Here is a 12,285-nt window from a genome sequence, read left to right as displayed (position 1 = left end):
TATGTTCATGGGTAATTGAGAGCCCAACTCAAAAATCCTGAAAATTTCTTGAGTAAAATCATTAATGACGCATTTCAAAAAATTAATGTCTTTATAAATTTAAACCATTGATATTTTCACAACATGAAATTCTAAATTAATTAAATGCTGCAGCATAATTTAAATAAATAATCATGTAAAAGTTTACTTTTATCTCTAATCCCATTTATTCTACCAGTAAAAATATTTCCAAAAATAAAACAGATGCCAAGTACAAATTCTAGTTCTAATATTTGTAAATAAAATATAATAGAATTTATATACATAAATGTGATTGATGATTTCTTAAAACTTCCGGATCTTGGATCTCTGGAAAGTTCCGGGTAGCGGTTAGCAAAAAAATCTGGATTTTTCCGGAGCACAATCATCTCTGCATGTTGCTATAGCGGTTAATAATATTGTTACAATTTATGGCTGAATTTTACATTATAATTTTATTTATTTATATATATCAAAGGAGTTCCAGTTCAATTAGCAAGCATGATAATATAAAGCAAGATAATGATCAGTTTGGAAGCAAGTGGTTTAATACCACTTGAATAAAAATTCAATGTTTATTACACTTCATTCATTAAAAAAGAGTACTGTATTCCTAATGAATCCTGCATTTATAACAAACTGCATTATTATTCATTTTTAGAATAATTCTGTAAAAATAAAAAATGCAGAGAAAATCTCCAAAGGTGACAAACCTGATCAAGAATCAGGCAAATTAGTTTGTTTACTTTCAGTCCATCTTTTCCGTGAAAGCACAATAGAACTAACTTAAATTGAACTAGATGTGATTAACCCACTGGCGGTTAAGGAAATGGGCAAAATTGGGAGAATGTTTCTCCCCTACACACAGTTCCCCTATCAGTTAACATGGGAAAACCGGTTTTGCTATGCAGAGAAGACTGCAGGTTAACTTGCGACTTTTTACGTGCAGAACCGTCAGTGGGTTAAAGAAAGTAACCAGGTGGAATCTCAAATAAAGGCAGACTGTAAAAGCAAAAGATCCATGGACAATATTTACAAATGATTTATTTTGTAATACAAAGCAGGTAAGTCAATAAAATAATGTAAACAAGTTCATTAATAATAGGAAATATTTTAATTCTACATATTGAAATGAAATTTAAAAAAGAGTTATTTTGCAATACATACAGAAATAATTTATGAGGAAATAAAAAGGCAATATTTTTTATTGTATATATTGTGCGTGGGTTAATATTGAACAAACATTTCCAGGTGTTAAGTAAACCAGAATAATTAAACAAAAGACATCTAAAATAAATAAATAGTCCAAAAAAGCTGTCTCTCTTTACTAAAGAAATATTATGCATTTAGAATAATCTAAGATATAAATTGCAATAATAATAATATAATAAAGGGATAAAAATGCAAAGGAGAAAATTTTTCGCTTTTAAATAGAATATGTCCTCACATGACTATAATACAATATGAATAGTTCATTAACAAAACAACCGGAATGAAAATATTCTTTTAACAGATGGATTTTTAAGGATAAAGAGTGGATGCCACACTATAATATATAATAACATCTTTTTGAAGTATGTCCAAATATACAATAACAATAAATTTAACTTTCTGTTTGCAAAGTATCAATGGATGCATTCTGAAGTAAACTTTCAATGTTGATCTGTCCATCAGCATCAACTGGTAACATCAATTGTTGATGCTCTCCCCCTTCTCCTAATGCACCTAATGTACTTGGATCTAAAGCTAAAGTTATGTTGCCATCTCCAGAATCATCTCCTAAGGAATAACCCGGTGGTAGGGTCAAAACAGTGTTTCCATTTTCAGTTGAGTTAATAGGAATTATTAGCATCTGGTGGCCACCATCTGCAGTAGGTATCTTGAGAACAGCTGCACTTGTATATGACTGATCTCCAGGCAATTGGATGGGAACTTGCTCTGCTTCAGCATTTTCAAAATCCTGAGTGGTACCTTGCTGGCTGTGGTCTGCTTGGAAATCTATGTTGGAGTGCTCTTCGGTCGCAATGTTTTCACCGACAGATACGAGAACCTGCTGGTTTTCAGAATCCACGGTATAGACAGTTTGCTCTTGAGACTGCTGAGGTTCTGCTTTTATTTGGATCTGATTGAGAATATCGGAAGACTCTTGTATCATCAACGTTTCTTCGCCATCCTTTTGAATTAGAATAGACTGATTGCCTTGTTCATCAGTAACGATTTCATTTGCGTGAATCTGCAGTTGAGATTGTTCCACGGCCTCAACAAGTTGATGAGGCGTCATGATGGTACCAGTATTATCATTCTGATTGAATACAACTGTAGCTTCTTCTGACAAAACAGTAGATCCAGCAGAGTCTTCAAACTCTGGAATACTAACTGATACAGTCCCAGATTCATCTAATTTCGCATTGGGAGCAATTGATACAGTCACTTGTCCAGGAACTCCACCAGGACCAGTTGCTTCTGCAACTACTCTTGCAAGTTGTTCAGCAAATTCTTGTGAAGTCAGATTAAGTGAATTGGCAAGTGTTTGGTGAGCAGATGCAAACTGATCGGCATCTATAGTGGTTTCAGTACCATTTCCAGCTGTTTGTACAATAATTTGGTGGTCCTGTCCAAAAATTGATTGTCCAGCAGTGACAACTACTTGACCTTGTGCATCAGTGCTATAAGAGATGTTACAAAAATAAGTTATCCTAGATAGATATTAAGTCATGTATCAGGTTAATTTAAATAAATTTAGAAAAATAATTCAAAGCTAATCAGTTTACTAAGAATAAATAAGCACTTTCTAATTTACAGCTTTACAAGCATACATGCAGCAGAAAACTTAAGAAAATTTAGGTAAAGCTTCAGATCAAAATATGTAACTAATAAATATAATATATAAAGCTAAATTAAAAAATTAAAACAAAAATTAACATGAATGCAAAACAGTTTTATGAGAAGATTTTGTTCATTCTTTTTTAACACATTGATGAAAAAAATTACTAAATTAAGAATATATTAAAAGACAAGGGGAGGAAATAAAGAGCTGAACAGTAAGTAAAAATTCACAGAGACAGCAATTCAATAAATCATAGACTTAAGACAAAGATACCAGAAGTTAATATTATTTAGCCAAAGATTATAAAAAGGTTATACAATTAGTTAAATTAGAAAACTAAACCCAAACATTAAAAAAAAATAATGTGTAAAAGCCATTCTTTAGTAAGCCTACCATTTTCTTCTCAAATTCAAATTAAAAATATAACTTAATATTTTCTATAAAAATTTCAGTAGAAAATTTTTCAGTTCATTATAGTTTTACACAGAACTGCTGCAGTATAAAATGAAAATTTAACACTTCAGGCATCTAATCAGATACTGTACAGGGCAGTCCATATTTTTTATGAAACAATTTTTCTCCTTATTTACCTCAGCAATAATCTTGAACCACTTCTGCATCTTTCATGCACACATCCAAGTTCATTTGTTTGCAGAGTAGCAATCCTTTTTTTTGGTCCTGCTCATAAGTGTTAACATTTATTTTAACGATATGCCAATTTATGTCATGTGTGAACTTAGCCAAAGATTAAAGATTTTTCACAAATAGCTACATAGTGGTAACATTCTTTACATTGCTAAGTTCTGCAAAATTACTGTCTACTGTTAAGAAAAGATAACTAGGATTTTCACAGGGTTGAATATCAACTGCACAGAAAAGTTTTTGATTCTTCAGGAATATTTGTGTTTTCATTCATTGGTCAAAGCACTCTCTGAAACTATTTGAAGAACTTTTTTTCAACTTTTTCTTAACCCCAATTTACTATCTATTTCAAATGTGATCATCTATTTGAATGTTAATACAGTTCCAATTCTATCTCCATACCATAAATTAATTGAATTAACTGCCCTCTAACCATTATGATTACATATTACCACTGATATAAGGAGGTAATATTAGAAAAAATAGTAAAATACTTACGTAGCTTGTCCAGTACATATGTGCGCCTGGAAATGATCTTCAGATTCAAAAGGCCTCATACATCCTGCACAAACTAATTGAATGACATCAGCTTGGTTGGAATCAATAGATTCTTCAGCTTGCTCAATTTGAACCTCCTCAACATGTTGATTCATATCCATTGGAATATTTCGTCCACCCATTATATGAGACACAGACTTGCGTCCTGTCACAAAAAAAATATATTTTTGAAATTAGAAAAAATTTTTATTACATAGATATTTTACCAAATGTAGAGTACAAATATATTAAAACAGTAAGGTAAGGTATTTATTAATTGTTTTTGACAAAAAACTCTAATGTAACAAAATAATTAAGGTTACTGTTAAAATTTGTAATATCGGTCAAATAATGAATCTTCATTATTGCATAGTGATTGCTTCAGTTCCTTGGAATTCTCTAAAGCGAGCTTCAACTGCGACTGCACTCGCGTATGCTCATACATTAGAATTCAATTAGTGTAAATTGTCTGAAAACAAGATTGTTTAAAAAAAAAAGAAAGGAAAAACAAGCAGATGGAGAAAAACAGATTAGTTCAACTTAATAACGATCAGATCTCAGACAAGCCGGAAATACTGAAATACAATATACTGAGACGAACCACACAATCACTGAGCTTATGTGCGAGCTATATAAGGATAACTAAACTAATTTTAATAGCTGGAAAAGCTTTGGAAAATAAAGAATGGTTGAAATTTAAAAAAAAAGACTAAATTAAATCGCATAGTATAGTTTAGTTATCTTCAAATATTCTGCCAATTTATTAACATAAAATCAGTAAAATTCAAAAACATTTTTTAAAACTTTACATAAACATGATAAAATAACTAGTTTCTGATAAATATAGCAGAGAAAATTGGAAAAATCATGCATTTTTTGTAATTAAAAAGGACTTTTGACACAAAGAAAAAAATCTCTTTTTAAGAGATAGAAAATTAAGCACTTTTTACCAACTTTGAATAAAAAAGCATCTTTAAGGACTTTTAAGAAATGTAAATCAAAAATAAGCACCTCTAAGCACTTTGTAAAACCGCTATGCATCCTGACAACTGCACTAAAGTATATAAAAACAAAAAAATTTGCTATATATCATTTCAATAAATTGTCTTTCAAAACATTACCTCTGTTAGCTGGAACTTGCATTGGTTTCTCATCATGAATTTTCATATGGCTTTCAAGTGTTTTTTTCTTGAAGAAACCTAAAAGCATACAAATTGAAGTTAATTAAAACTTATTTTTAATTTTCCTGAAATAAAAGCTTGAAATGAAACAACTCTTAATAATTAATAAATTGATAATCATGGCTTCGAAAACTTTGTTTCAGATAAACACTTGCTATTAAGAAACAGTTAAAAAATTTCAGTCCTTTAATCAAACATATTTTTTCTAAAGTCCAACTAATCAAGCTTATTTTTTTCTTCCTTTTTTTAAAAAAAGTTTTAAGAATTTGGCATTCAAATTGTAATTCAACATGTAATAAAAATTGTCATACATTTCAATAACACATTTTTTGGATTACTGTTAAATTAATTATTTTTGTGCAAGCAATGCAAAAAATTTTAATTTGCAAAATAACACAATATGTAATTTTAATCCCTTGTATGTAATAAAACAATATGTAATTTTAATCCCCCTTTAATCCTGAATCCCTTGTAAAATATGATACTTTACAAATTATTGCAATTTTCCTTTTACACTATTGGTATGGGAATCTAAATCTTAGGTATGAGAACATCCAATTTTATAAAAAAAAAAATCTGAATAAAATATTTAACGGAATTAGAAATTTTGATTTTTACAATCAACAACACAGGAAATAAAAACTCATTTATTATAACCTTTTGACTGCTTTAAAAAAAATTTTATTATTACATTATTATTATTATTAAGTATTAATTTTATTTTATTTATTTATTATTATTATTAATCTTTTTTTTTTGAATTAAGAGAAATTTTACTTAAATGCACTAGTAATACTTAGTGTATGCATGGCATTGAGCTAAGTCAATTTTCATGTATTTTAATTTAAGTTCTACATTTTTTTTTTCCCAAGAGTGTTTTTGGCAATTATTGCTACAGATTTCTACAAGGTTTTTAAAATGTCGATGTTTAATACATTATTAAAACGAACTCTCATATTTCAACTCACATAACGAACTCTTAATTCTAAACACACATTTCAGTAATCACTTTTTGACCCACTCAATTTACAAAATTTTAATCATAATTCCAAATAGCTTGACAATCTACATTTTGGTAGTTATTACTACATATTTCTCTTTGATTTTTAAAATAAAAATGTTTTGATACAATACTACAACATACTGCGAATTTAGAATCTCGCATTTGAGTAATCACATTTTTATCCCATTCGATTATCGACACTTCCACGGTGAATCAGTGAATTCACACTTTTATCGACTGTCTTCTGAGTATTTATTTATACGGACTTTTAAAAATGTCAATATTTTAAAATAATCTAGAATCTCACTATTTTAATATCAATCGGGCATTTGAGGAATCACTTTTACGCACGTTCAATTATTGACGATTTACTCTTAAACCTACAAGGTTAAATTTATCACATTTTTGTTAGTTACTTTTTTCAGATTTCTTGAAAATCCACTTTTTAATGCCACATTGTTAAATAAAGAGACTTTTAAATCCCTGATTTAAAGAATCTCTTTTTGATGCACAAGATAGCTTTTAAAAAAATTAATGTATATCCAAAGAGTACATCTTAGTGATGTTTTTTTAGCTAAAAATATTATCTGCTATAATTACTTTTTATATTTTTTAGATCTACCTCAAACTATTTCATAAGAATCCAACTTAGTACTTGAAAATCTGATCAGTAGGCAGCAACATTTTAAAGCTGGTTTTATTAAACATTTCCCCCGTTCTCATTTGCTGACAGTCACTCCATTAAAAAAAAATTTTAAAAAAAAGATGCAAATCAATTATACACAATAACACATGAAAGTACAAGCAAATACAAACCTTTATTGCATATTGTACATTTAAAGTCTGTATCACCTCTATGCATTCGTAAATGGTTGAAAAGACCAACTTTTGTGGCAAGTTTTCGGTTACATCCTTCCCAAGGACAGGGTGTAGGTGGACTTAAAGAAAATTAGCACAAATAATTAGAAAGAACTGAATAAAAATTCATTTTCAGCAGCTTCTTTTAACAATAAAAAAAGTAACAAATTATGCTTGGTAAATACAGAAGAAAGCAAAATTTTTTGATAGCCATGGATTACATTTTATGCAGGAAATTGTCCCCTAAGCAAAATTATAAAACACTGTTTCATAAAACACATCATTAAAATTATGGAAGTAATTTTGTTATGAAGAAATAATTAAGTTAAAAGTTTTCCCTACTTGAAGTTCAGTGGTTTGAGTACATTTTTTCATAGCAAATCAAAATTGTGTTAAAGACTAATTAAACCTAATATAGCCCACAGAATTTTTAAAAAAATTACTAATTCAAAAGCCACTTCTACTGACTAAAATAATTAAGCACTTAATGCTTAACCAATAATTCATTTTAATCTTAAAAAACCTTTCAAAATTCATATTAACATAAAAACATAAGTTTCTACTCTTATTTTATTTATTTCATAATAATTTGAATATTAACTTTTTAGTCTTACATAATAATTAATAAAAATTAAAAAAAAAGAATTGCTATTTCGGTAAAAATCCCATAATCAGCCTATAATAATTTTTAACCTTTTTATGCTATTTGGTTATCTAGCAAAATTAATAAAGAATAGAGTAGAAATTACAACAAAACTTGTTAAACAAATGAAATAATTAATAAACATAAGTATCATATTATAGATTAAAAACACTTTATGCGATTACAAAAATTAGATAGTTTAAATAAAAAAAAAGATAATTTCTATATAAATGAAAATAAGAATTATCAAAATTAAAAATTAGTTATACTTAAAAATAAAAATATAGTAATGACTAGCCAAGCATAGTTATTAAAAAACAGTCTTTTATAAAACTTCATTTATAATTAGAAATATTTATTTTTTTCAAATTAAATACTTACGCATGCACTTCAGAATGAGCAACTAACTGTTCTTTTTGTAGGAACCTCCTATGACATTNTAGTTATACTTAAAAATAAAAATATAGTAACGACTAGCCAAGCATAGTTATTAAAACAGTCTTTTATAAAACTTCATTTATAATTAGAAATATTTATTTTTTTCAAATTAAATACTTACGCATGCACTTCTGAATGAGCAACTAACTGTTCCTTTTGTAGGAACCTCCTATGACATTTAGGACATTCATGTACAATATTATGGATGGAAAGATGACTCCACAAAGCTTGAGAATTGTTTAATTTTACACTACATATCTAAAATATATACAAATAATACAAATTAAATTTGTAAATTAAATTTTAAAAAGAAAACATTTATTTTATTTATACTACAACCATTTAATAAAAAATTATAATTCAACTTGTATGTGATTTTTTTATTGATTTATTAAATATGGAAGAGCTAAGTAAAAAAAGGTTGTAAGAAACATTTTTGAAAAAATGTAGATATCTTTGAAATTTATTTTAGTCTAATTTAACTATACAACAGTGATAAAAGTAGATTAAAGATTAATTTATTAAAAATCTAAAATGAATTAACACTTTAAACNATTTAAATTTGTTTCAAGTATTTTGTAATAATATTTAATCAGCAATTTAGATAATTTGGTTTTTGCCGGTTTTAACCAGTTTTTGCTGGTTTTTACCAGGTTTTTGCCACTGTCCTGGCAAAAAAACCTTTTTGCCGGCAAAAACTCCAACCCTGGGAAGAGCTAAGTAAAAAAAGGTTGCACAAAACATTTTTGAAAAAATTTAGATATCTTTGAAATTTATTCTAGTCTAATTTAACTATACAACAGTGATAAAATTAGATTAAAGATTAATTTATTAAAAATCTAAAATGAATTAACACTTTAAACAAAATGTTAAAAAAGCTGGTCTACAATAAAAATATTTCTGATATAAGTTGTTCAATCCAACAATTTTCACATGTACACATTTAGAATAATATCGAAAAATAGCAATAGATTATTCAAAGCATAAATATTCAGGAGAAAAAAAAATTAGAAAGAGAAAAACATTTCAAAAACGTTAAAATGCAAATAATAATTTATTTTTACCTCACAAATATTAGCAATTTCAGGATGAACACTTTGAATATGATTACGTCTGGGACCTGGCTGTACAAAGAGTAAACCACATTCTCGACACTGATAACTATGACCTTCAGTCTCCATATGTTTGACAAATGTAGCAAACAAACCAAACCAACTGTGGCAGACTTTACATCGATGATTCCGAGGTTCTGTCCTATTATATTTTTCCTACAATAAAATTCAAAATATAATCACAACTAAATAATTCATAAAAAAAAAAAGTTTGAAATACTCATCAATCTTAAAATGAAAAAAAATAGAAAGAAAACAAAAGAATAGTGTTTAAAATATAACTTAATATTCATCACTGCATGACAATTTAAAATTAATATAACCAACTTAATTGAAACCAGAATATAAACTGACTTTTAAAATTTACAATATCAAACATATCAGATTAAGAATTTTAACTACTACATATACTTTTGCATAAATTTCCCAACAAATTATAAAATCTGAGAAAAATATTTCAGATAAGAAAAGTATTCAAGTTAAGAAAAATATTGAAGATTTAAATTTACCAATACAATTACTAAGTCAAGAATAATAACTGCAATTAAGAAAAAAGGTTGGTTTCACAAAATAATTTCCAAAAATATCTTAAATAATAAAATTAAAAAAAACATTAATTTATGCCATAACTTGTCATTTCTGGCAATCAACAATCTGCCTTTTTAAATTATTAAAATCTAAATTATCAAAAGTTTAATTTTTAGTCAGAAATGAAATTAAAATATATGAAATGATTCAGATAACACCAGTGATAGAAGTAAAGTTCACTTGCAGCAATAAATAAAGTGTTTTTACGGTCTGATACGTGTTATGTATAGAAATATAATCTAAGCGGCAGCTTTAGCTTCTGAGAAAAAGACAAAAATGACCAACCTTATTAAGAAAGCCAATTTTAATCAGTTGCACTTAAAAATAAAATTTAAGGCAAAATGCTTTAAGCATTTTTTTAAATAAGTTGTAAGAAATATTTGAATTTAATAAAATAAACAATAGTAATTGAAGAATAAAAGGCTAAGTTTGTAATAATAAAAATTTGTTATTGTTGCACATTTTGACTAGATAAATATTTTAATTTTAATATAACCTTTCAAACTTTGAATAAAATAAATAACACACATTTTTAAAATACAAGTACAGTAGGGAACCGATTATCCGGAACGATCGGGACCATCGCTATTCCGGATAACTGATTTTTCCGGTTTTCTGAATCGCTACAAAAAGCCGTTTTTTTATCGTTAAACACAGCTAAAAAAAAAAATTTGAAATAATCTTAAAAAGAAAAAATAATGAAGTAATACACTAATGATTATTTCTAAAATGATGGTAAGGTGAACATCTTTCAAAAAAGAAAGAAAAATCCAAAAATCTTATGAGGAAAAAAAAAAATTTCTTAATGGAGGGAAAATTCATCGAATTTTGTTCCGGTTTTCTGATTTCCGGATAACGGGTTCTGCACTGTACCAATTTTCAAACACTGGGAGAAAATGGCAGAAGTAAACATCAATATAATCATTCGCCACTTGGTGTGGCAAAAAAAAGTTGAAACATAATATTCCTTAAAATAAAATGTCCGTCTCTATTAAAAAATTTAATCCTTCAGAATCCATCAATTTGTGGTGGAAGAATGCATGTGGAAGGAAAGTACTTTAAAAATTCAATAATTTCAAAGTTGTAATGTACATAAAATATATTTTGATATTCCAAATATTTTTAAATTAAGTTCTTTAAAATCAGTATGTTTAACTAAATTTTGTCACATATTTCATATTATTTTTATTGCTGAAACTTTTTACAGCCAAATGAATATATTATTTTATTTTTTTTAATATAATTTAATCCAAGGAAGAGGTTAACAAAAAGTGGCTATTAATTTAAAAGGACTCGATATTGGCCACAAATTCATTAAGTTTGACGGAAAAGTGGATACTGAGTTAATGAAGTCTACCAAACACTGTCTAATAATTGAAAATTTAAACTTTCAGGCAGAAACACAAGGCAACAATAAAATATAATATAACAAACAACATATTACCTGTACTTGCATGTATTTATTTGCATGGTCAGAGCTTATCAGATGATCTTGCAGTTCTTCATCATCTCCAAAAACATTATCGCACATACTACAATAATGCTCACTCTTCTGATTGTGATTTAAGGCATGTTTCTGGAATGCCAAAGTTTGAGAGAAAGTTCTACCACATGCAGTAATTATACACTGGAAACGTTTTTCCATTTGATGCAAGTTATGCATATGAAGATAATACAAACGGTAGCTCTTAATGACAGCATCACACAGGTGACAAAAATGTCCGACCTTACTGGGAAAACCAATTTCAACCAGTTCTTGATCACCTGGTAAATCATCCAGGGAAACATCAAAATCACCAAGTCTTTTGTATTCTTTACTTATGTCAGATTCTTCTTTTTGCTGGTTACTACCAAAATCTGTATTCATTTTCTCATTAACTGGTTTATCATCAGTTAAGTCCAAGAAATCAATAGTTTCAAAATGTTTAGTTTCTTTGCTTGAATCATTCAAGTCTGTTGACATAAATTCTGATCCAGATTGTTGATCAAGAAGAGAATCCTTAATTGAAACAGTGACAGCCGACTCACCCTCAGAAGTTTCACTTGTGCTTTGAGCAAATATTTGCTGTCCATTCATTTGAGATTTTACATTTAGTTCAAACTGTTCAAGATTGCTAATTATTGATGCGGTATCATTTTGGTTGAGAGGAATTTCAAGAATTGAGTTAGACTGAATTTCTTGAATAGCTTGACCAATTTCTCCTTCATGCTCAGCAGAAATACCTATTTAAAAAGTGATAATTGTTACTTTTTTTTTAATCAACAGTCTTTAATTAATGATCTTTTTTGCTTAGAAATGAGAATCAAGGAAGATACATTCAATATTTTAATTTAAGCACTAAAAAAAGCCCTTGATCTATATACCTTAATTTTAAAAAATAAATAAAATTTGTTTACTTTGACTAGTTAAAAAAAAACTCAACCTTAACATTGCAAAC

General features: G+C 27.7%; 1 protein-coding gene across 7 annotated transcripts in view; it reads right to left on the bottom strand.

The window, feature by feature from the left end:
* Positions 1 to 1,042: 1,042 nt before the first annotated feature.
* Positions 1,043 to 12,285, bottom strand: part of LOC107454956 (uncharacterized) — a 37,638-nt gene continuing 26,395 nt past the window's right edge. For 6 of the 7 annotated variants that reach the window (XM_016072321.4, XM_043040959.2, XM_016072324.4 and 3 more), the window contains exons 13-19: positions 11,292 to 12,070; positions 9,212 to 9,415; positions 8,269 to 8,405; positions 7,025 to 7,146; positions 5,146 to 5,223; positions 3,986 to 4,190; positions 1,043 to 2,684 (exon numbers count right to left, since the gene is read on the bottom strand). In XM_016072321.4, the coding sequence (XP_015927807.1) occupies positions 1,622 to 2,684; positions 3,986 to 4,190; positions 5,146 to 5,223; positions 7,025 to 7,146; positions 8,269 to 8,405; positions 9,212 to 9,415; positions 11,292 to 12,070 (2,588 nt within the window). In that variant the 3' untranslated portion in view covers positions 1,043 to 1,621. Of the gene's footprint in view, positions 2,685 to 3,985; positions 4,191 to 5,145; positions 5,224 to 7,024; positions 7,147 to 8,090; positions 8,136 to 8,268; positions 8,406 to 9,211; positions 9,416 to 11,291; positions 12,071 to 12,285 lie in introns of all 7 variants that reach the window. The other variant, XM_071177419.1, reaches the window with a different exon arrangement.

This window comes from Parasteatoda tepidariorum, chromosome 2, assembly GCF_043381705.1.
Source record: "Parasteatoda tepidariorum isolate YZ-2023 chromosome 2, CAS_Ptep_4.0, whole genome shotgun sequence".
Lineage (NCBI taxonomy): Eukaryota > Metazoa > Arthropoda > Arachnida > Araneae > Theridiidae > Parasteatoda > Parasteatoda tepidariorum.
Note: the sequence above shows the minus strand (reverse complement) of the source record. Positions and strands in the feature narration are given on the sequence as shown.